The sequence below is a fragment of the Micromys minutus genome (assembly GCF_963924665.1).
Source record: "Micromys minutus genome assembly, chromosome: 32".
Taxonomy (NCBI): Eukaryota; Metazoa; Chordata; class Mammalia; order Rodentia; family Muridae; genus Micromys; species Micromys minutus.
The window spans coordinates 20874626-20899997 of NC_137967.1; the positions used below are offsets into that span (position 1 = coordinate 20874626).

Sequence of the window (25372 nt, forward strand, 5' to 3'; positions counted from 1 at the left end):
ATGGCGTTGGGGCTGCAGCGCGTGAGGTACAGGGCTTCGGGGTTAGGATGATGGGGACTGGGGGCTCTCCTTGACGGGGTTTCAGAGGGACCCCTCATCTCTGGGGTGTGGCTCAAGTTGAGGACACTCTGAGGCTCGCGATTGGGGGGCACATTCCCGATGCACCCTCCACCCTAGAGGGCTACAGGGTATCTGGGATTTACCCCCAGAGCTCCAGCTTTGGGGCTATGAGCTGCGATTTCTGATACACCGGGTTCAATCCTTTATCTGGCTGGGAGTGAAACTCTGAGTTCCTATAGTATGGAGGTAGTCGAGTTTGAGCAGTGGCCTCTCTTCCAAGAGATGCTTTTCCTCCAAGTCCCTGGAAATCTTTCTTGGGAGTCGTTTTTGGCAGTCTAACTCTTGTAATGTTAAAGAGGGATCCCCAAACTAAGGTTTTCAGGGAGTCTCTGAAAGACTCTTCTGAATTCCAGAAGAGAGGTTACTTTTACCATGCCCTTTCTAACAGTCTTCCAAGCTTCAAATCGCCCTAGAAATGACATGTGTGTATGTGTGTGTGTGTGTGTGTGTGTGTAAGGGGAGGGGGAGCTCATAAGAAGCTGTGTGGGACCCAACTAGGGGCCTTTTTCCTTTCAAAAACTGGAATGCTAGCTAGAGAGGGAGGTTCACATCTGTAAAGCCAGCAGTTGGAAAGCTATAGGAGAAGGATGCTTTCAAAGCCAGCCTGACCATATTTAGTCTACATAAAGATCTTGTCTTGAAAACAGCATTAAGTAGGGTCACCCCTTTTCAGTATCAATGGAACAAACCTGAGCCACTTCCCACCATCTGGTCTATTTCATCTGCCCCGACCCAGCCTGTAATTGAGGGAGGAAGGCCCCACCCAAACCCTGTTTGAGGGACATCCTTTGGAAAGACACCCTGGCTGATCAAGGGAGGGAGGCAGCGCCTTCCTGTGGCTGGACACACCTGGGGTCGTCCTGGGAAGAAGTGGGTTCTGTGGTCACCTTGCAACAGGTGCAGAGGCCGTGTGTGAGGCCATAGCCAGTGGAGTCCATTTGGCCAGGTTGCCACAGGAGACCTCAGAAATATTCCCTATAGCTTTGCCATTCCCTGTCTAAACTGGGGCAGCCCTCAAGCCTCACCCCTGTCCCTCCTCTCTGGCTTCCTAGGTCTGACTGCTTTTTCTCTACGTCCAGTTTTTACCCCTGCCTCAACCCACCCAGGATCCCCCTTTTCTGGCCCTGTCTGGGCCATCTATCTCAACTTCTGGCCCTGAGCCCACCAGGGAACTTAATCCCAGTCCCTTCTAGGCCATCTTTGGTGCCGCCCCTGACAGCGCCCCCTTATGGCTGTGTGAGGGGCCTCTCCTAACTGAACTAGGGTGCTCCCACACACACACCAGCATCCAAGGCCAACCCTTTCCTGTAGTGTCATTTCACGCTGCTGCACACCCATTCCTAACTCGCACCCGCCTCACGGCTGAGCTCCGGGCCCCTCCTGCACCCCCAGGATGGCACTTGGCATCAGAGGGGACTTGGTGAGGGTGAGTGGTTACCTCCGGCAATGTGCACCTCCTTCTTCCTTCAAGCGGCTGCCTCCAAGCCACCTGACTCTTTGTAGGGAGTATTCACGGGAGACCAAGGATGAACACACTTCCCTGCGTACCCACCTGATAGCAAGGTTTCCTGGGAAAACGGGACTGGTGGCTAGGCACCCCACAGAGTGACCCCATGAGAACAACTTGGACCGAGGTCAGAGAGACCCTCCCTCCATTGACCCCTAGCCCAAGTCCTTTCTCCAACTCTAACACTGTCCTCTGGCCTTTCAGGTCACCTCCAAGCAATATCAAAGGGGCCTCTGCCCAGATGGAAAGCTAAGCCCCCCAGTACGCAGCTAAGAGAGAAGCTCAGGATATGAGAAGGGGGCTGTTTTAATCTCCTAAAATGTTCAGGGTGAGGAAGAGATGAAGTCTTTTCTGTCTTGGCTAAGACACCACTGGGCTCCAAGTCCCCCTTCCCAGGCCTCACCCTGGGCCCCTAGGCCCCACCCTCTGTTCTCAGCTAGAACACGGAGTGAAGGTGGCAACGTTCCAGGCGCACGTCCCAGGCTGGGCACACTGCCAAGGGGTTGGGCCAGAGTAGGGCCAGCTAGGGAGATCTGCAGCAGTGCTGGGACAGGAGGAAAGGACTTAGGCCACCAGGCAGAAAGGAACAGACCAGGGTCCCTTGGGTAGTGGGCACACCCTCTTAAAGAATAGCATTTTAGAACACAGGCCCTAAAGTCAGGGTTCAAATCCTCAAGCTCCCACTTCCTGGCTGTATGATTTCCCTCCCAGAGCGCCAGCTTCAAGTCTTGGATAATGGGAATAAGAACTCTCTCAGTGAGGAAACAGATTTCTTTCCCCCGCTGCATGAGCACACCACACACGCGCGCACACACACAATGAGGAGCCTGAAATCAACAGACCTGGCTCTCCTAGAGATCACTGTGTGGCCTCCGGCAATTTCTGTCACCCATCTGTGGAAGCTCTGTAAGCAGGAAGACCATGGTGGGTGCACTGTGGGTTTGAAGCTTACCTGAGATGCAGCTGAGCAAGGCATTCTGGGATGGGAACGAGAGTCCCACCTGAGCCACCCAGGCCAGCCCTGTCATTGCTCTGGACCTCAGCCTCTGTCTGAGACAAGCTAACCTCAGACTCACTACACTGACCACAAACTCCTGCTCCTTCTGCTCCCACCATCTTAGGGATAGAACTGCAGCCAGGTCCTAGGCAAATGCTCCTCCAACTGAACTACGTCTATCTCAGGTCCTGTTTCTGTCCTTCAAAAAAAACAAAAAAACTATAGATATTTACTTATTTCTGTACCTGTGTGTGTATAGGGGAGGGTGTGCATGTTTGCCTTTGCAAGTGTGTGAAGGTCAGAGGTCAGTTCTCTCCTCCACCGTGTGGGTTCTGGGAATCGCACTCCAGCGGTCAAGCTTGACCCTGCTCCTACCTTCTCAAAAGGGAGATAATCACTTCCGGTCCATGTGGCTGCTCTAAGGCTGGAATGGGGGTCTCTAGTTTCTGAGTGTGCAACGGTTATTTCATTCCCTAGAGGTGTTTATGTAAAAGCTGGGCATGCAATTACACCCTAATAATCATACACACACATACTTGGGTGCATGCCTAACTGCACATTCAGAGGCCCGTAGGTTACTCCAGGGGACAAGAGACCAGACGGGAGCCTTTGGTTACTGCCACTAGCCAATTGCAGAGCCTCGCTTCCTAAGCCTCTGACATATATTAACTCGTTTAATCTTCAATCCACTGTAGGAATCCATCATGGTGATGCCGTCCCGTGAGCCTAGCACTCAGGGAAGGGACTGAGGCAGGAGGATCATGAGTTTGGGGCATATCTGAGCTACGCAGTGAGACTTTGTCTCCCAGCCTCATCTCACATACACCCAAACCTAAACAAACAAAAAAACTCTCTCTGAGGAGCTAGAGGTTGTTACTGTGCCCAGGGGGGTTAAGCAACCTGCCCAGTCACTCAGGTAATGGTGCCAGGACTGGAACCCTGACCCAGAAGAGACAGGGCAGCCCCCATTCTGTTTCACGGCAAGGCCAGAAAGCCAGTGAGAGGCCCACACTTCCCGTCAGGACATCCGGAGAACAGGCTGAGAGGGGAAGGAGGGTCCCTCCACAGCCACCAGCTGCCTTCTCCTATGGAGGAAGAATCCCTGCCACCCTAGCAGTGGGGAGTAGGATTACAGAGCTCAGCTGCTCGGGAGGTGGGGCAGCGGCCCCACCCCCACCCCATTCCCCGTCTCTCTCCCAGTTCCCTCTGTCCCAGGGCCCCCAGCTCAGTGAGGCCCGCCCACCCCCACCCTCTGGGCAGGAAGACAAACAGGGCTGAACAGAACAGTACAGGACGGAATGTCCTCTGGGCAGGCGGGACTGAGGCCCCTGCCCCCACCAGCCAAGAGGGAGTTCATAGGGGCGCCCCCTTGGTTCCTCCGATACTTACTAAGCCAGCCTGCCCCCTTCCGGGCCTCTCACCGCCTTGCACGAATGGCTCCCCATCACCACCACCACCACCACCACCACCACCACCACCACCACCGCACCCACCACCACCGCACCCAGACTAAAACATCTTGGAGCCCTCCCACCCCCCAGAAGTGTGGCCTCTGCGCCCCGAACTGAAGGCTTTTAGGGAAGAGCAGCCTCCTTCCTATCCAGAGCCTGCTTTCTCGGGGTACGGGGTGGGCATCACAGGCTGCTGCTTAGAGAAACTTGAAAATAGGAACCTCCCTGACTGGGCTCAGCCAGGTACTGGTTATGTGACAAAAGACTTCACCTTTCAGAGCCTCAGTTTCCCCTTTGCAAAGTGGATTAATGCGCCCCATTGAGGCCAGGCGTGATGTAATCCCATTACTCAGGATGAGAAGCCCAGGGTTATCCCTTGGCTTGAGCTACGTGAGACCCTGTCTCAAATAATAACTGGGTGCAGTGGAGCACGCCTTTAATCCCAGGACGACGCAGGGACAGAAGATCTGAGTTCGAGGCCAGCCCGGTCTACAGAGCAAGTTCCAGAACAACCAGAACTAAACGGAAAAAAAAACAAATAAATAAATATATAAACATAATAATAATAATAATAATAATAATAATAATAATACCCTCTGGGCTCCCCTGAGAGTCAGATGTATGCTTACATATGACAAGCACATAGGCTGATCAATTGTTGTCTTATGGGTTAGAAATATTGTAAGAATTCATAATGATGACTATTAAGACTAGATACAATATACATTTAAAAAATAAACACTCAAAAAGAGACATGAGTCAAGTGTCTATAGGTACATACTATAATCTATAATATATAATAGCACGTAGTGGGTGTTAGTGACCAGCCTGTGCTAATAGGAAAACGCTCTCAAGTAAACTTTGGTACCAGATAAACATAAAGATTGGGGTTCTGTTTGTTTTGTTGTTTGTTTTGAGGCAGGGTGACACCAAGTGGCTCTGAATGGCCTGAACCTGATTTATGTAGACTAGGCTGACCTGGAATTCAGAACTCTGCCTAAGTGATGGGATTAAAGGCCTGTGCTACTGCTACTTCCGGAGTTTTAAGCGGGTTTACCACTTGGTGGAGAAAACCTAATAATAATTGATAAATATTAATATTACTGATGAAAGATCTCTCTCAGACACACACACACACACACACACACACACACACACACACACACACACTTGGAAAAGTCAGGCACTTGAAATGCCTGGGCAGAACACAGGGGTTGGTTTGCTGTGTCACCCTTAGTGGGGCCCTGCCCCTCTTAAGGCCCCTTTGGTGTGTCGTTAAACTTTGAGATATCTCTGTCTTTGAGAATCAGCTTGTCTGAAGACGGGAAACCGGGAGGGAAGGGAGCCTGGGAGGCTGGGGCTCTCCATACTCCACCTCTCCCTTGGACTCCAGCCAGCTCTACCCCCTCCCCCCGGGAGGCCTCCCTGTCCCCCAGGCGGCGTCTCTAGCTCGGGAAATGAGCTACTGCTAAATCCCGGAGAAGACCGAGGGCCTTAGGCACACAACCCTGGGGGAGAAGCCTGGAGCAAGGCCCCGCAGGGAGGGCCACATGGACTGGGACCAAGACAGGTAAAATTTGGGGCAAGGAAAGAGGCTCCAAGGGGAGAAACTTCCAGGCCCAGAGAGGTCGCAGGAACGCCAAGCGGAGGTGTCCCACGTGCGACCTGTCGCGTGCCATTTCCTTTCCACAGGTCCAGCACCGAGCTGCGGAAGGAGAAGTCGCGGGATGCGGCCCGCAGCAGGCGCAGCCAGGAGACCGAGGTGCTGTACCAGCTGGCGCACACCCTGCCCTTCGCGCGCGGCGTCAGCGCGCATCTGGACAAGGCCTCCATCATGCGCCTCACAATCAGCTACCTGCGCATGCACCGCCTCTGTGCCGCAGGTGAGCCCCGAGCGCCCCGCCCCTGGCGGCTGCCCACCGCAGAGGCCCCGCCCCCGGGAAGCCAGCCCCGCCTCCCTGGCCGCGGGATCCGCTCTCTAGACGAGGCTCCGCCCCTTCGAGTGCTGGACCAGTCGGAGCCCTGGGTTCAGGAAGACCTCATGGGAGGCCCCGCCCCTTAGAAGCTAAGAGCCGCCCCTTGAGGCCTTAGGCTTCCTATTTTGCCCCTCTATTTGTTGAGTTTTTTGGTTGTTTTGTTGTGTTTTGTTTTGGAAACAAGATCTCCCTGTGGCTCTGACTGGCCTGGAACTTGCTATGTAGATCAAGCAGGCCTTGAACTCACAGAAATCTGTCTGCCTCTTCCCCCCTACCCCATCCCCTCACTTACTCTGCCTTTGAGTGCTGGGATAAAAGGAATGAGCCATCACAGTGGCATGTGTTTGGGTTTTCCCGGGGTGGTGGTGGAGGGTTGGTTTGATTGTTTTTTGTTTGGTTGGGTTTTAGTTTTTTGTTTTGTTTTGTTTTTTGCCATACTGGAGATTGAACCCAAATCCAAGGGGTGTGGTACCTGAACACTGTACCACTGAGCCACGCCCCCTGCCCCTCACTGGGGGATTCTAGGCAGGGGCTCTACCACTGAGCCACGCCCCCTGCCCCTCACTGGGGGATTCTAGGCAGGGGCTCTACCACTGAGCCACTCCCCCAGTCCCTCAATGGGGAATTCTAGGCAGGGGGTCTACCTCTGAGCCACGCCCCCAGCCCCCTCCCATTTTTTTAACTGTTTCGACATATTGCCTTACATAGTTGTTCAAACTGACCTTGAACTAGCTAGATAGGCCAGGCAAGACTTGCATTTTTAAACCTCTGCCTCAACTTATAGCCACCATGATTAGCTGAGGCTCTACAACTTTTTTTTTTTCAGAATTCTTAAAAGTCTCTTCATTCTCTCCCTTCTCTGGTTCTATTTCTTATTTTCTTAACGCCCACCCCAAGGAAGCGCTTACATCACCCCCCCCACACACACACACACACACGTGCGAGTGCGCGCGTGCACACGTACACACATGTACACACACACACACACACACCTTCGATTCCTAGAAATTTGAAAAGCTTTCATTAGAGAGGTTCTGCCCATTCAATTCCCTTGCCCCATAGGATTCTGGGTGAGAGTTTGCCCCTTTAGAGTTCTGCCAGTTGCCCTCCGACCTCCATATCCACAGGAAACAACCAAACAAATAAAATGTAATGAAAGCCCCTGACATTTTAGTATTCTACCCATCCTGCAGACCATCCACATCCTCCCTCAAGAATTCTAAAAAATGTACCCACAATTCCTCTGAGGTCAGTCTTGGAATCCTGGAGGATTATGTCCCCTCTGGGAGTCCATGCTCTTGTTTCCAAAGCTTACTGGCCTTGCCCTCTTTCTTGGGACTCCCTAGAATTTTCTCCCACCTGGGCATTTCTGTGCATTCGTGTGGGTAAGGAATGGTGGAGGGAAGGTTCGAACCATGACTGACCACAGCTGCCCCATCCTCCCTCTCCACACCGGGCACCAGGGGAGTGGAACCAGGTGGGAAAAGGGGGAGAACCACTGGACGCCTGCTACCTGAAGGCCCTGGAGGGATTTGTCATGGTGCTCACCGCCGAGGGAGACATGGCTTACCTGTCGGAAAACGTCAGCAAGCACCTGGGCCTCAGTCAGGTGAGCTGCCTGCTCTGTGCCTGCCACAGCCCCACTGGTGTTTGGGGGGGCACCGTGGTTTCCCCACACAACCGTAGTTCTCAGACCGAAGGGTCAAAGTGTGCTGGGACAGCCTAGATGTAGGGAATGGGACACTGAGACCTGGCCCAGCCCGGGGGGAGATGGACTCCGCGCTTCTTAGAAGAAACAACAGCTCAGTTGAAATTTGAGGACTTAGCCAACCATATGGATATGATGGGAAGGTCAGGAAGGATCCGGAGTATACATGGAGAAGTGCTGGCACAAGCGAGGGCCCGGAGGTGAGGTAATAAGGGAACACTTTGGAGAAATGACTAAGTTGATTTGTGGACAGAGGACAGCAAAAGTTGGGGGAGGGAGTCAGACAGGTCAACAGTAGATAATGTGTGTCCAAGGCACTGGGGAGCCATAGAAGGAGCCAAAACAAGAGGGAAGCTGTGCTAAAGGTGTAGAATCACACAGTTTAGAAGGAGAATGGATTTAGAAAGGCCAGAGGTGACGGGATCAGCAGGGAGTAGACACAAATCTCAGGCAGGAGAAAAGGAGCCGGGAAAGACGACTGGGGACTAGAACTAACTTTTAATTCATCCTTAAAGTGAGCCCTATATGAGAAAGTTTGTGTTCTCTTTTGTCTTTCATGTAAATGGCTGTGCAGTGGACCTCTGTTCCTCCTCCCTGAATCATAACCCCACTCCCGGTACCAATCTCTCTGTGAGTGTGAGCTCTCAGAGTCAGACAAGTGACTACCCTGAAGTCCCCAACTAGGAAGCAGTAGAGCCAAGGGGTGTTAATGGAATAGTGTGTCATCCAGACGCCATTGGGTAGGGTCCCACTGTGGCCACCTTTCCATGTGTCCCCTCCTCAGTACCACTAGACTCACTTTCTAATCTGAAGCAAGGAACAGATTCTTGGATCCGCCCAGGAGGTGTGTGACTCACCCCAGGGCTTTCACATTTGTGACTCCTGATTTTATTTCTGTTTTATTACTAGTAGAAGATTTTTTCTATCTATTTTATGTGTATTTGGGGTGTCCTGAGTGTGTGTTTGTGTGTGTGTGTGTGTGTGTGTGTGTGCATGTGTGTGTGTGCATGTGTGTGTGTGTACATGTGTGTGTGTGTGCATGTGTGTGTGTGTGTGTGCATCATGTACATTGCAGGTGAATCCTGAATATACAAGCGTACATCACATGTATTGCAGGTGCCTCAGCGGTTAAGAAAAAGGCATTGGATCTGCTGGAACCGAAATTACAAGCAGTTGTCAGTCACCTGATATGGGTCCTGGGAACTGAACCCAGGTCCTTTGTAAGAACAACAAGTGCTCTTAATTAATGAACTACCAATATCCATCTTTCTATCCCCCATTCCTACCCCTGTTTTGAGATAGAGTCTAACTATGTAGCCATAGCTTGCCTGGTACTTGGTATGTAAACCAGGATGGTCTGTTTGTAAATATGATATGTAAAAACAGAGATGGACCTGTTTCTGCCTCCTGAAAGCTAGGATTAAAGGTATGGGTCACCCCACCATTCTCAACTCCCATTTTTAAAGCATTCTCTTACTCCAGAGGGCCACAGACTCACTTCAGTTACTTTGTTGAGCTTTTATCACCTCCCCCTTTGAAACAGTGTCTCCTATAGCCCAGGTTAGCCTCAAAGCCACTACATAGCAAAGAATGACCTTGAACTTCTGATCCTCCTGCCTCCATGTCCCCATTTCTGGGCTAATAGGTGCTTGATACAATGCCCAGACATTGTATTTGGTATCAGATCCAGGGCCTGGTCTGTTTTTAGGCAGGCACTTTACCGACTTTGTCATAGCTCCAGCTCAACATGCTTATATTTTAAATGTTGCTTCATTAAACTAGCATCTCATTATCATGTGACCATACCCAGGTGCCTCCCCATGGATATACATGCACAAACACCACCCAGTAAAACCTGAAAAAAAAAGCAAGATCCATATAATCTGCCAGTCATTTAGAAAGGGTCCCAGTAAATATTAGGTGCTGAATGAATGGATGAATGAATGAATGAATGGATGAATGAATGAATGGGCCGATGGCATCACCTAGACTCCTGTTTGGGAGCAGAAGTGAGAAGCAGAGGAAGGAGAAGCTCGGGGGTCCTGTTAAGTGTGCCTTCTGTCCATTACACTTGCCGTGCCTCCCCTCCCCACAGCTGGAGCTCATTGGACACAGTATCTTTGATTTCATCCATCCCTGCGACCAAGAGGAACTCCAGGACGCCCTGACCCCCAGGCCAAGTGAGTGCCCGCCGTTCAGGGTAGGAAACTGACTGGCCTTCCCTCCTTGATCTGGAACATCTACATAGAGAAAAGTGGACAGAGCTCGCTACACCCTGGGGGTCCCTTACCTGGGGGTTGCCTTGCCCACGGGGCAAGGGGGTGTCCATGCCCTGAAGGGGGTGTCCCTTGGCTGGTTCTAGGTCTCAACTTTGGGGATGAGGCTGGGGAGACCTTAAGATTTTACTTTTGCCTGGTGTAGTGGCGCACACCTTCAGTCCCAGCACTTGAGGCAGAGGCAGGCAGATGTTTGTGAGTTTGTGAGCCTGGTCTACCTGCTTCAAAAAGGAAAGAAAGAAGAAAGGCAGGCGGGGAGGGAGGAGGGGGGGTAGAAGAAAAGAAAAAGAAAGAAGAAAAGATCTTATTTTTATTTTATTTTAAGGGGGAGGAAGAGGAAGGGGCAGGTGATTTCAGAGACCGGAAGTGGCTTTTGGAGTTACAGATGGTTGTGAACTGGCTGACGTAGGTTCAGGGATTCAAGCTCGTGTCCTCTGCAGGGGGAAACCACAATCGCTCGTTACTGTTGAGCCATCTATGAGGCTGGGAGGCTTTAACATTTACTAATGACTTGCCCCCTTCACGCCTTCCTAGTCCTGTCAAAGAAGAAGCTGGAAGCGCCAACAGAGCGCCACTTTTCCCTGCGAATGAAGAGCACGCTCACCAGCAGGGGGCGCACGCTCAACCTCAAAGCGGCCACCTGGAAGGTAGGCTGCGCCTGGTCTCAGTAGGGTGGGTCTGACCCCTGAAAGCCTTTTTCCTGTTGGATCTGGGCTTTCCCGGGCTCAGAGATTCGGTGGAATTCCTTCAGACTGAGTCCAGTAGGGCATCAGAGCACCTATGAAACTGAGTATCCCGGGGCCAGACAAGGAGGATGCAAAGGTCCTCAGCCTCCCGTGTTAAATCCTGCAAGTTTCCCAAGGGTTGCAATGATGCCAAAGTTCCTGGCGACCTTCAAGAATAATCGAGAGTCTTTTCTCCCCAGTTCCCTATTGGACCCAGACACAGCAGGGATCCCAGCCCCGTGGGTAGTGCAGGGCTAAGATGAGTACTCACAACACCCCGCTTCACCCAAAGGTGCTGCGCTGCTCAGGACACATGAGGGCCTACAAGCCCCCTGCACAGACTTCCCCTGCCGGGAGCCCTCGCTCCGAGCCTCCCCTGCAATGCCTGGTGCTTATCTGTGAAGCCATCCCCCACCCAGCCAGTCTGGAGCCCCCGCTGGGCCGAGGGGCCTTTCTCAGTCGCCACAGCCTGGACATGAAGTTCACATACTGCGACGAGAGGTGGGCAGTAGCTTTATGCGGCACCGTACCCACCCACCACCAAATCTGTCAGTCTGTCTGCCTCTCTCCCCTTCCTCCCTCTCTCCCTCTCCTCTATCTCCTCCTCTACCTCCTCGTCTGTTTATTCCTCTGTCTCTGTGTATGTCTTTCTCTGTCTCTCTGTGTATCTCTCTCTCTCTCTGTCTCTCTGTCTCTCTCTCTCTCTCTCTCTCTCTCTCTCTCTTTCCCCCTCCCCCAATGGCCTTAGACTTCTAATTGCCCTGCCTCTGCCTCCTGAGGGAGGAGTTTACAGGCATCTAGGGATGGAGCCCAGGGCTTCGTGCATGCTAGCAAGGCATTCGGCAGACTAACCTGCATGCTCAGAAGCAATGACCCTAGGTTCTGACTTCTTGGGTTTCCATCCTGAATCTGCATCGTTGGCCAGGTCACTTCACCTCTCTGTGCCTCAGTGTCCTCAGCTGTCCCACGGGAGAATAATGTCCCCTGTCTTCTGCCGTTGTTCTCAGCAGCCCTTGTGTTGCACAGTGCGGAACACAACGAAGTGCCTCAGTTTCTCGATTTTTGTTCTTTTCTCTTTGCGGTGTCTGTTCCTGTTTCCTGCTTTTTCTCTCACATTCTTATTCTTTATCTTCTTTGCTGCTTCCTTTATTACCCTTATGCAAAGGGTGGACACACACACACACACACACACACACACACCATCTTTCTTTTCTCACTTATTTATTTACTTATTGTTGTCATACTATGGGGTAGAGTGCAGGGTCTTGCACATGCTTAGCAGGGGCTCTGCCACTGAGCCACGCCCCCAGCCCCACTGAGCCACGCCCCCAGCCCCTCACTGGGGGATTCTAGGCAGAGGCTCTACCGCTGAGCCATGCCCCCAGCCCCTCACTGGGGGATTCTAGGCAGGGGCTCTACCGCTGAGCCACGCCCCCAGCCCCACTGAGCCACGCCCCCAGCCCCTCACTGGGGGATTCTAGGCAGGGGCTCTACCACTGAGCCACGCCCCCAGCCCCTCACTGGGGGATTCTAGGCAGGGGCTCTACCGCTGAGCCAAGCCCCCAGCCCCTCACTGGGGGATTCTAGGCAGGGGCTCTCCCACTGAGCCACGCCCCCAGCCCCTCTGAGCCACGCCCCCAGCCCCTCTGAGCCACGCCCCCAGCCCCACTGAGCCACGCCCCCAGCCCCACTGAGCCACGCCCCCAGCCCCTCACTGGGGGATTCTAGGCAGAGGCTCTACCGCTGAGCCACGCCCCCAGCCCCTCACTGGGGGATTCTAGGCAGGGGCTCTACCGTTGAGCCACGCCCCCAGCCCCTCACTGGGGGATTCTAGGCAGGGGCTCTACCGCTGAGCCACGCCCCCAGCCCCTCACTGGGGGATTCTAGGCAGGGGCTCTACCGCTGAGCCACGCCCACAGCCCCTCACTGGGGGATTCTAGGCAGGGGCCCTCCCACTGAGCCATGCCCCCAGCCCCTCTGAGCCACGCCCCCAGCCCCACTGAGCCACGCCCCCAGCCCCACTGAGCCACGCCCCCAGCCCCTCACTGGGGGATTCTAAGCAGGGGCTCTACCACTGAGCCACGCCCACAGCCCCTCACTGGGGGATTCTAGGCAGGGGCTCTCCCACTGAGCCACGCCCCCAGCCCCTCTGAGCCACGCCCCCAGCCCCTCTGAGCCACGCCCCCAGCCCCTCCCTGGGGGATTCTAGGCTCTACCACTGAGCCACGCCCCCAGCCCCTGGTTTTGTAAGGTAAGGCCTTGCTGTATCAGTTCCTCAAATTCCCAATTGTGCTTCAGCCTCCTGAGTGCTGTGATTACTGGTGTAAGTCACACATTCTCCTCTCTTTCTCTGTATATTACCCTCCCCTTGCCTTCCTGTGGCTGCCCTGGCTCTCATTTTGCTGGTGTTGTCTGTGACCCCCTCCTCCTCCCTTCATCAATCACTACCTCTCCATTTTACTCCAGGATTGCAGAAGTCGCTGGCTATAGCCCTGACGACCTGATTGGCTGTTCTGCCTATGAATACATCCACGCTTTGGACTCTGATGCAGTCAGCAGGAGCATCCACACTTGTACGTGACCAATATGGCCCCAGCTGACCAACTCCTGCTCTCCTGAACCCCAAATACTAGGGTCTGCACAGCCCAAAGAATTTTTGTCTTCTGTGACCTCCTATTTCCTAATTTCAGCTTCCTGAGCTTTCTGTCCCCAGGTGTCCCTGCACTAACCCTTACCCCTACCTACCCTCTCCCCAGTGCTGAGCAAGGGCCAGGCAGTGACGGGGCAGTATCGCTTCCTGGCCCGGACTGGAGGCTATCTGTGGACTCAGACTCAGGCTACAGTGGTGTCAGGGGGGCGGGGCCCCCATTCGGAAAGTATCATCTGCGTCCACTTCCTGATCAGGTGAGCAGGAGGGTGTAAGGTGTGTGTCTGTGTGTGTGTATATGTGTCTGTCTGTGTGAGGATATATGTGTCTGTCCATGTATGTTTGTCTGTGTGTGTCTGTGTCTGCATGTGTGTGTATCTGAGTGTGTCTGTGTGTCTTGTGTGTGAGGATGTATGTGTCTAAGTGTGTGTGTCTAAGTGTATATGTGTCTGTGAGTGTGTGTGTGTCTGTGTGTGCATGTGTGTCAGAGTATGTATATTTGTGAGTATCTATGTGTGTTTGTGTGTGTCTGTGAGTGTATGTGCATGTGTGTGTGGTGTCCACAGGCAGACCTTCATATGGTGCATGCGTAAGAAAGTATATAATATGTCCCTGTATGGGGAACATATATATGCCCATGTGCATCCCTGTGCATACTTTTTTTGTGCTACTTTTAAATTTTAATTTAAAATAAAAACATTGTTTTGAGACAGGCTCTCACAATGTAGCATGGGCTGTTTTAGAACTCTGTGTGAACCCCAAACTCAGACATAGTCCTGCTTTTGTCTCCCAAATGTTAGAACCAAAGATGTGCACCACTATGGCCCCTGGCTAATTTTTTTAATGTATTAGTGCTTTGAGATAGACTCTCTTGCAGGCCATCAAAACTTACTTTGTAGCCAAGGCTGATCTTGAACTCCCGATCTCAGGTGTGGGTGTTACTGGCATATAGCACAACTGGCTTATGCTAATCATTTAAATTAAAAAAAAAGATGATGTGAAGTAAGACCAGACTGTGGATGTGTCCAGTCCCAGAACTGAGAGGCTGTTCGATCCCTCCACATTTACTAGGAGTTCAGGCATTGAGCCAGGACACATGTAACTTTTCTTTGTCCGTCTGTCTGTCTGAGACAAAGTGCCACTCTGAATTCTGGTTAGTATGGAAATCACTATGTAGCCCAAGCTGGTCTCAAACTCACAGCAATCCTCCTGCTCTTGGGTTCTGGGATTACAAACATGAACCACTAGGTCAACAGTTTCTTTCTCAGGTTGACTAGTGGTCATTGGAAAAGGAATAGAGCGAAGTTCTTTGTCCATGTGCCAGTCAGGGGACTTTGGTCTGTGCCCTCTTTGGGGGGATTACACAGCCGTTATAAACATTCTCAAGTAAGATTTTGTGCAAATGCACATTTTCATTTCTCCTGGGTGAACACCTAGGAGTGGAATGGTTGGGTCATACAGGGGCTAGGGGCGTGGCTCAGTGGTAGAGCCCCTGCCTAGAATCCCCCAGTGAGGGGCTGGGGAAATGGCTGGGAGTGGAGCTACTGCTTAAAGAGCTCCATCAGAGAGTAGTTAGGGGTTTTAACTCAGTGGTAGAGCCCTTGCCTGCCACCAGTCAGAGACAGTCAGCCCCATGCTTAAAGCCACACAACTCAGAAATGGCAGAGCTGAGATTTGAACCAAATTCGCTGGGCTCAGAGTCCTTGTTATTAACATCTGTTTAGTGATGCTTAACTGAGAGGTGTTTGGGGAATGAATAAATCAATAAGCTCATGTAGCCTGTCTGCATAGATATGACTCCAAGCGCCGAGGTTTTTTTGCATGTTCTTTCTCTAGATAGATGCTTGGGTGTCTGCAGGTATTCCTTTCTGTCTGTGTGTCTGTGTTAGTATGTACACTGTGCCTTTAAGGGGATAAAGGTAGCTGGCTTAAATAGGTACATCCCAGCCTAGGTTTAATGAGGGTAAAGAGGCAAACTTCTCCAAGAGCTTCTCACCTGCATTCTGCCCTATAGGATGCTTATGCTAATGAGATGCAAATGTATTCGTGCTTCTCAACCTCAGACCCACTCCCCCAAAGCCAATTTACCCAGCCTGCATTTGGGTTGACTCCAGAGCCAGAGACTGTGGGCTGGGAGGTGCGTGGGACAGAAGGATGTATTTATAACCCTGTTCCCTTGAGGATGGGATGTCTATGAATAGAAGCTTCTCAAATAAATGCTTATTCATAGAAATATAGCTATGAATTCTTCATATTTGGAAATGTAATGAAGAATATGTTAGGTTTTTTTTTAAGTTTTTTGGAGACATATTCTTCTATAGAGCAGACCAACATTAAGTTCACTGCATAGCTGAGACTCTGGCCCTCTAGCCTCCACCTCACGAGTCTTGGGATCACAGGCAGTGGCAACAAGTTTTGTTTTGTTTTGTCTTGTTGAGAGTGGGTCTTCTAGGTAGAGGCTCAAGATGGCCTCTAACTCTCAAACTTCCTGCCTCAGTCTCCCAAGTGTTGGAATGTCTGTTGGCTTCACTGCTCCAGGGTTTTAGTTTTATTTCAACACACTGGAGCTAGAGACACAGCTCAGTGGAGGAGAGTTTGCCGAGCGTGCATGAGGTCCCCAGCACAGTAAACAAAGAAACAGCTGATCAGTCAACCGATCAACGCCATTACAGGTTGAGTCTCCTGTATCCTAAGTGTACAGGACCAAACGCATTTCTAAGAGGCTGGGGATGTAGCCCAGTTAGCAGAGTGTTTGCCCAGCATGCCCAAAGCCTGGGCTTCCATCCTCAGGCCGCAAGGCTCGAGCAGGGTGGCATGTGCCTGTAACCCCAGCACTCAGGAGAATCAGAAGATCAGGGCCATCCAAGGCTACATAGTGAGTCTGAGTCTAGCCTGGGCTACATAAGGCCGACTCATCCCAAACCAAAACAGATGGTGGTGAAAAAGCAGAACCATCGTACGGGGAGCTCTTCCCGCTAACTCCCCTCAGCTCCTGGGTGAGATGGCCTCTGTAGGAAGAGAAGACACCGGAAGCAGCTGCAGGTGAGCAAGGACCGTCTCTGACTCCTGCTCTGCTCTCTGTCTTGCCCTCCTCTCAGCCATGTAGAAGAGACCGGAGTGGTGCTGTCCCTGGAACAAACGGAGCAACATACTCGCAGACCCCCTCAGCTGGGTACCTCCTTGAAGAACCGTATCTCTGGCAACAGTCTAGGTATGGACCAAGGCCAGTGTCCTCAGGACCCCAAGGAGGAAGGTCAGATGTGTTTATATGAGCTCACCAGGCCCTGTGGACCTGTCTGCAGCCTCTCTCCCCTTGTCAACAGCCAAACCACACTCAGTGCCTTCCACAGGCTGTTTGTTCCTCTGCTTACAGCGCAGTTCCCTCCAGTGCCCCCTTATGGCCTGAGTAGTTGGCTGCTTGAGGTTTTTGTTGCCTGCTTCTCTTCCCACTGTAGTTCCCTAGAGCTTGAAATTTCCTACTTTTTGAGGGTGGGAGGGCTGCAGAGGAAGGGGTGCGTCAGGCCAGTCTCAACACGGGAGGGGGGACACGGTTGAGGGGGGACATCGGGCCAGTCTCAACACACAGGAACTGCATGGCCACAAACTATTTGGAGTTACTGAGCCTTCCCCTAGGACCCGCCCAGGGCCCCACAGAAGTCTGTCTGAGCAGGGGCCCAGAATGAGGCCCTTTGGCTACCGCTCTTCAGCAGCAAACACAGTGGCCATCCTGATGTGCTGATGACAATGTCGGGGTCTGGCCTTCAGCCTTGTGTAACTGTGTTCTGTTCATCCTGCAGCCCCCCCTGCTCCGCGGATCCTGGCCTTCCTGCACCCTCCAGCCCTGAGTGAGGCTTCCCTGGCTGCTGACCCTCGCCGTTTCTGTAGCCCAGACCTGCGCCACCTCATGGCACCCATCCTGGATGGACCTCCCACAGCCACCACCCCCAGCACCCCACAAGCTTCACGGAGACCCCGAAGTCCTCTTCCGGTAAACAGTGCCCCCTGTCTGAGCAGATGGAATCTGGGCTGCTTGGGGCCTCTGGCTTGAGCCCTGTTCTCTGTGGTCAATTTCTCCACCTTAGGGATGAGATGGGGTTTCTGTGAGACACAGGTTACAAGACAGGCGTGGTGACACACACCTGTGATCCCAGTACTTGGAAAGCTGAGGCAGGAGGGCTAAGTTTAAGGCCAACCCAAACTACACAGTAAAACCTTGTCTCAAAAAATCAAACAGCCAGGCATTGAGGTGCACACCTGCAGTGCCAGCATTTGGGAGGCTAAAGCAGAAAGAGTTCAAGGCCAGCCTTAGCTATATAGTGAGTTCTAGAGCAGCCTGGAATGAGACCCTCTTCCACTTTCATTTCTACTGCTGTGACAAATTATCCTGACAAAGGGGGCTGGAGAGAGTGCTCAGTGGTTAAGAGTTGTTGCTGTTGCAGAGAACCAGAGTTTGGTTCCCAGCAATCACCCTGGGTGGCTCGCAATCACCTGTACTTCCAGTCCCAGAAGATCCAGCAGTATCCTCTTTAGGACTCTGTGGGTGCATCAGACACACACGCGTGCATGCACACACTCAAAAAAGCAACTTAGGGGGAAAGGGGTTTGTTTTGATTTGCAACTCCACATTTTATTTTATCATGGTAGGGAAGTCACAATAGGAAGAGCTTGAGACAACAGGTCGGGGCAGAAAGAAATGAATGTGTGCTCTCTGGTGCTCAGTATTATTACTCGAATATGCCGTCTAGGACCCCCTGACTAGGGAATGGTGTCACCCACAGTGGGCTTCTCACATCAATTAAGTTTAAATTTTTGTGTGTGTTTTGTCTGCATGTCCGTATAAGCACCACATGTGTGCCTGGTTCCTGTGGCAGTCAGAAGATGGCATCAGACTCCCCAAAACTGGAGTTATGGATGTTTTTGAGTCACCATATGGGTACTAGGAATCAAACCTGGATCCTCTGGGAAAGCAACAAATTTTTCTTAACTACCAAGTAATATTTCCAGTTAACTCAGTCAACATCATTAAGACTATCACCCAAGACATCCACAGGCCAACTCAATATAGACAATCCCTTTTTCTAGAAGATTCTTGATTGTGGCAAGCTGATAATCAAAGCTAACCAGCACAGACCCTGCCTTAAAATAATAAATCAATAAATAAAGCCAAGAATAAAGGGATACATCTGTAATCCCAGAATTTGGGAATTGAAGACAGGAAGACCCAAAATGCTAAATCATTCTCAGCTACATTGGGAAATTCAGGGCCATCTTGGGCTACATGAGACAACGTCTCAAAACAAAAACATGCAGTTTAACAATGAAAACTACCTTCATTTGCATTGCTGGTTGACCCCCCGCCCCACCTCTGCCCGGAACTGTTACTGTCAACACCTCCTCAGACTCAGCCTCCCTTATTTCTGCTCTCTTCCCCTCCAGGCTGATCTCCCAGATCAGTTGGCTGTGGGCTTGGAGAATGCACACAGACTCCCCACTGCCCGGAAAAACAGTACTGTGGACACAGATCTAGATGCAGCTCAGGTGAGGAACCTCATGAAGGGGTCAGCTTATCCGGCTTTAAAGAAGGGTGATGGGATGAACAGATGTGTAGAAGATGAAACAGACATGGATAGTTGTTTGTGGGGATGGATGGATGGATAGATAGCAGATAGATTATAGATAGATGATTGATTGATAGATGACAGATTAGATAGATAAATAGATAGATAAATTATAGCTATAATAAATAGATAGATAGATTGATTGTAGATGGAAAGTAATGATAGATGACAGATTATAGATAAATATGATAGGTATATAGATAGATGATAGATTGGTAGATAGAAGAGATAGATAAATAGATAGATAGATAGATAGATAGATAGATAGATACATACATACATACATACATACATACATAGATGGATAGATGCATAGATAGATGATAGATAGCTGACAAATAGATAATATATTAATTGGTAGATGGAAGATAGACCGATTATAGATAAATATGATTGATAAAAGATAGAGTAAATAAGTGATAGATAATAAATGACAGATAGATTATAGATAGATAGTAGATACATATGTATACACACACACACACATACACAGTAGATTATTGTTTCATTGGCCAGGCATGGGAAAGAGAAGACAAAAGAGCAGAGAGGAAGACAGAAAGGAAGACAGAGACAAGCTAATAGACAGTCAAGGTGAGAGACAGAGACACGGGCAGAGACACAGAAACAAGTACCCAGAGAGAGACAGACAGAGACACAGAAACAAGTACCCAGAGAGAGACAGGCAGAGACACAGAAACAAGTACCCAGAGAGAGACAGAGACAGACAGTGACACAGAGGGAGGGGGAGACCAAGAAGGGGAAAGATGGAAAGAGATGGAGAGGGACAGACAAAGGACAGAAAGACAGAGAGACGAGACAGAGTTTGAGGAGAGAGAGACACACGGAAAGAGGAGAGATAGAGGGACAGAGAGTGAGAGACAGGTGAAGAAATAGAGAGACAGGAAGAGAGAGACAAAGAAGGAAGAGATAGAAAAGCGGAGCCACAGGCAGAGCTGGAGAGATGTGGTCAAAACCACAAAGACACCAAAAGAGACACATGGAGACAAATGTGCGCAAATGAGATTGGCACAGTCACCATGCCTTATGGCTAAATGTGAGAGACATTTATGCCCAGGCCACCTGATTCTGTGGAAGGGAACCATCCCTAAGGAGAATCTTTAAAGAACCCTGCGACTGCCTACCACAGTCTTCGTGCCCGTCTGAGAGAAGGAAAAGCTTCACTCAGAACCCACCTAGGGTCCCCTAGGCCATGGGTGCTGCTGTAAACACCCTCCTGCCTCTTACAGGACCCTGACACTCTGGACCTGGAGATGCTGGCGCCCTACATCTCCATGGATGATGACTTTCAGCTCAACTCCAGCGAGCAGTTGCCTAAAGCCCTCCGCAAACCTCCCAGAGTGGCCCGCAGACCCCGTGCTCGGAGTTTCCATGGCCTGTCGCCCCACATCTCTGAGCCCTCCCTGCTGCCCCGCTGGGGGAGTGACCCACGACTGAACTGTTTCAGCCTCTCCACGGGGGATCCCCCCACAGCCTCCCTGACACCTGGAACTCGGAAGAGGTGAGCCACAGCGAGAGACATACATAGCACAGGCATATAAAATGTCCCTGCTGACTTTCATGCCTCAACCCCATCCCTCAGGTGCTTCCTGTCTCCATCTCTCCATGCAGGCCCTCCGTGTGCCCCCTAGTGGACCCCAAATCCCACAGCAGCCAGGATCAGTCATTATGACGCATTTGCATGTGACCTAGTGACAGTTTTTATTATAATAAGAATATACCTTCACAGTAGAGAACTTGCCTAGAATCTACCAAGCACCTGCCTAGAATCCTCCAGTGAGGGGCTGGGGGCGTGGCTCAGTAGTAGAGCCCCTGCCTAGAATCCTCCAGTGAGGGGCTGGGGGCGTGGCTCAGTGGTAGAGCCCCTGCCTAGAATTCCCCAGTGAGGGGCTGGGGGCGTGGCTCAGAGGGGCTGGGGGCGTGGCTCAGTGGGGCTGGGGGCGTGGTTCAGTAGTAGAGCCCATACTTAGAATCAACAATAAGAGTTTGGGGGTATAGAGTGCTTTTCTAGAAGAGACATTCAGTCACATGTTTAAGATCACATAGCTCCTAACTAGGGAACTCCAGGAAGGTGTTCAACTATTGAACCTTATTTCCCACCCCCTCACTGATGAGTTCTAGGTAGGTTCTCTAGTGCTGAGCTATATTGCCATTGTGGGGAGGTGGATGGATGGATAGAGAGATGGGGGAAAATTAGTGGTGGGTAGGTGGGTAGGTAAATGGATGAATGGATAAATGGGTAGATTTTAAAAAATCAATTGACTGGGCTGGAGAGATGGTTCAGCAGGTAAGAGCACACTGACTGCTCTTCCAGAGGTCCTGAGTTCAATTCCCAGCACCCACATGGTGGCTCACAACCATCTGTAATAGATCTGTAATGACGCCATCTTCTGTCCTGTGGATGTATATGCAGTAGAGCACTCATCCATTAAATAAATTTTTTTAAAAAGTCGATAGATGAATGGTTGGTGGCTGGAAGGTAACTGGGTGGTTGGATAGATGATTAGGTAGGTGTATAGAAGGATAAATGGAAAACTCAGTGGATGGATGGATGGACAGACAGATAAATCTTTAAAGGGTAGATTAATCCGTCGATGGATGGAAGTATAGATGGATCACCTCTGCATGGATAGGAGAAGCGTGATAGATGAATGAGTGAATGAACATGCATATGAATGAATGGATAGATTCATGAATGAATGGATAGATTCATGAATGAATGGATAGATTCATGAATGAATGGATATATCATGAATGGGTATATTTATGAATGAATGAATGAGTAGACAGATGGTTGAGTGGTAGGTGAATAGAACAAGTGGGGGAAGGAATGGGTAGACAGATGGACAAATGGACAGACAGGAGTCGGGGCAGAAGACAGATGAAGGCTCATTGTGTGGAAACTGGCCGGTCACAGTGCAGATGAAGAGATGAGAGGATGTTTGGTGGGTGGATGAGTACACTGGCAGGCACGTGTGTGAGCATTGTGTGGGAAGTGCATCAGCTTCCAACGCAGGTCCCCATGCATTTTGAGAATCTTGCCTGTTTCTCTACAGGGCCTTGGCCCAGAGCTCAGAGGACAAAGGGTTGGAGCTGCTAGAAACAAAGCCCCCCAAGCGGTCCCCAAGACTAGAACCTGGAAGCTTCCTGCTGCCTCCGCTCAGCCTGGTAGGTTTAGAGACTCGGGGTTGTGTGTGGGAGGGAGCGCTGCCGTCCTCTGAACCTAGCAGATATAAAACTTGCTGTTTTATAGATGGGAAAATCAGGGGAGGCCAGGGGCCGGCTGAAGGTCAGATGGAAGATCAATGGTCCGGCTGGAGCCAGGACCTTGGTCCTCTGGGTCTGCAAACAAAAGCTAGAGCCAAAAGAGACGCGAAGTAGGCCAAGGGCAGTGAGGCGACTCACCAGATGAGGAGGAATCTTCTCTCCTTCCATGGTCCCCCACTGGAGTGCACTAGACATTAGAGCCAAGATGGGGGCTGTGGCCAAAACCCCAGCTCTAGGGAGACGAAGGCAGGAGGATGGTCAGATTGAGGTCAGCCTGAACTTCATAGTGAGACACTGTCTCAAAAGACAAAGTGAGAAAAAAAATCTGTGTGCACATCAGCAAAATCTGGTTTGTTTTTTAAAGCCATCCTGGGTTGTGTGGCTTCCATAGTTCCTGCCTCATGCCCATCTCTTACAGGGCGTCTCCGCCCCATAGTCTGCAAGAACTATCTGAATATGAAGGGTGCGGCTAAGAATATTAATAGCCCACATTTACTGCGGCACTAAAGTACAAGGTTAACCTATTCAGTCCCCATGAGTATACTTTAATAGTATTTAATGATAATAAATATCATTATGGTCAGACAGTTACACAGGGGTGAGAAGGCATTACCAGTCGGTCTAGATAGCACACTTAGATGGGGTGCTCAGAGACTTTAACAACAGGACTGTCGGTGCTGTGAGTACAGTGCATACAGTCAAACAGAGCTGCTGTAGCAGCTAGCACTGCCCCTAGCCATTAAGAGCTAACACCTTTCAGAGTGGGATAAAGCCAACCCACCGCAGCCCAGTGGGGAAGCAGCTAGAATGCTACCTTCCTCTCCCCACTGGCTAGGGGATACTTTGATGATGGTGGTGGTAGTGATGGTGGTGGTGATGGTGGTGATGGTAGTGGTGATGACGATGATGATGGTGGTGGTGGTGGTGGTGATGGTGGTGGTGACGATGATGATGATGGTGGTGGTGGTGGTGGTGATGGTAGTGACAATGATGATGGTGGTGGTGGTGATGGTGGTGGTGAGATGATGGTGGTGTTGGTGGTGATGACAATGATGGTGGTGGTGGTGATGACGATGGTGGTGATGGTGGTGGTGATGGTGGTGGTGATGATGGTGGTGGTGCTGATGGTGGTGATGATGGTGGTGATGACGATGGTGGTGGTGCTGATGGTGGTGATGGAGTTGGTGCTGATGACAGTGCTGAAATGCTGATGCTGAGAGAGCTAATGGGATGACGATGCTAATGGCTGTTTGAGGTTGCTGCTGATGGTCATGGTACTGATGCTGGCATTAATGGTGATAATGACAACTCTGTCTCCCTAACTCCCCAGAGTTTCCTTCTGCAAGGTCGACAACTCCCAAGGAAGCAGCAGAATCCCAGAGCCCCACTCCTGGATTCGCATGAGCCCTTGGGTGAGTCATACAACCTGGGTATGCAGAAACGTCAGGCCTCTTCCTCCCTGGATGGTTCCATAAATAGCTGAAAGACTGGAGGAACCTTAGGGGAGGGTGAAGGAGGGTGTCTTAAGGTTTTTTTCCTCTGTGATGAAACAGCATGACCAATGTTGGAGAGGAAAGGATTTATTTTACTTCCACACTGTAGTCCATCACTGAAGGAAGTCAGGACAGGAACTCAAGCAGGTCAGGAGGCAGGAGTTGATGCAGAGGCCATAGAGGGGCGCTGCTTACTGGTTTACTCCCCCTGGCCTGCTCAGCCTACTTTCTTATAGAACCAGAACCACTAGCCCAGGGATAGGACCTCCCACTATGGACTGAGCCCTCCCCCATCAAATGCCCTAGAGGCTTGCCCACAGCCCAATCTTGACGCATTTTCTCCGTTGAGGTTTCCAACTGTCCAATGTAGAAGGTACCCACAACCCTTTTCTCTTCTGAGCCCCGTGGAAAGAAAGAGAGATGCTAAGGAAGGGTAAGAACTTATGAAGACTACCCCCTAGGGTGGAAGCCAAGGTCTTCTGGACCCACATACAGCTTCACTTCAGAGCTTGACCAACTTAAAGTAATTGCACAAGGTCACTCCCAACCGTGTGGTTTGGGGACAGCTGCTTATGAAGCCGCGGCTCCTCTATCTGTCGGTGGGGGCCTAAGAGTGCAGGAGAACCTGTTTAAAGAATTCAATTGTGGAGACGCCGCACGGGCAGAATTCACCCAACAACTGTTACATAGTAAATGTTCAGGAAGCACCTCGTCCTGTGACTGCACAGTGGGGCGGTGCTGGCTCTGCAGCCCTTTGGCTTGTTTGCCTTTTTATGGTGATCTTCCCCGCAGCTACCAAAAGTTTCGGCTTTCTCTTGGAGTCTCAGGTGGGTCCTGAGGATCGAACCCAGTGGTCTGTTCTTGCCTTCCAATCTATGGCTTCTAGGGACCGAACTCAGGTGGTCAGGACTTACAGCCAACACCTGTACCCATTCAGCCATCTTGTCAGCCTGCCCCCTGCTTTAGATGCAAGGGCATGTATGACTGGGTGCTGATTCTCTCCTGATTCACCTTCCCTTTCTCTGCAGGCCTAGCTCCCTCGCTGCTCTCTCTCTACAAGCATGAGGAAACTATCCAGCCCAGGAACCACTTCCCACCAGCAGCAGGCTTGGGCCAGACTCACTGAGTCAGCCTTCCTCTCAGCCCTCTTCCTCTACCCCAGAAAGGACTCAGCCACACTCCACACCAGCAGCCTACACCCAGGATGGGGCCTCTCTCCTCTGAGTGTGCCCCCAGCCAGCCACAGTCCTACCTCAGTCCCCCCCTCAACCTTCTGCCTTCCCCCAGTCAGAGACTTCTTGGGTGTCCTCAGCTCAGTGACCTCTGGGAGGGGTGTGTAACCCCCCCCCACCTCCTCTCAGGACTTCTTTTGGGATTTTCCACAGTTTGCCATACCTCACTACCCCTTTCTCTGACTCTCTCTGCTTTATTTGGGAGAATGAGGATTTGGGAGGATCAGGGACCCATCTCTGATCCTGGCCCCTTGGAGCTTAGACAACTGTAATCATCACGTTTTTTTATGTTTTTTTGTTTTCCCCCTGTTCCTCTTTTTATCAGCTTTACTTTGTC

The 25372-nt window shown here is 51.1% G+C and overlaps 1 protein-coding gene across 2 annotated transcripts; it reads left to right on the forward strand.

Moving 5' to 3' along the window:
- Positions 1-24929, forward strand: HIF3A (hypoxia inducible factor 3 subunit alpha; the record flags this gene model as incomplete). Of its 2 annotated transcripts, none has more annotated exons than XM_080908793.1 (15): positions 1-26; positions 5768-5958; positions 7515-7660; positions 9855-9939; positions 10570-10682; positions 11053-11261; positions 13227-13333; positions 13517-13664; positions 16506-16618; positions 17205-17395; positions 18844-18945; positions 20273-20544; positions 22100-22211; positions 23641-23722; positions 24832-24929. In XM_080908793.1, 15 exons carry the CDS (start codon positions 1-3, stop codon positions 24927-24929), a joined length of 1995 nt encoding a protein of 664 aa, XP_080764919.1. The 2 variants fall into 2 exon arrangements, with proteins under 2 accessions (XP_080764919.1, XP_080764920.1); XM_080908794.1 differs by lacking the exon at positions 1-26 and adding an exon at positions 5626-5645.
- Positions 24930-25372: the final 443 nt, after the last annotated feature.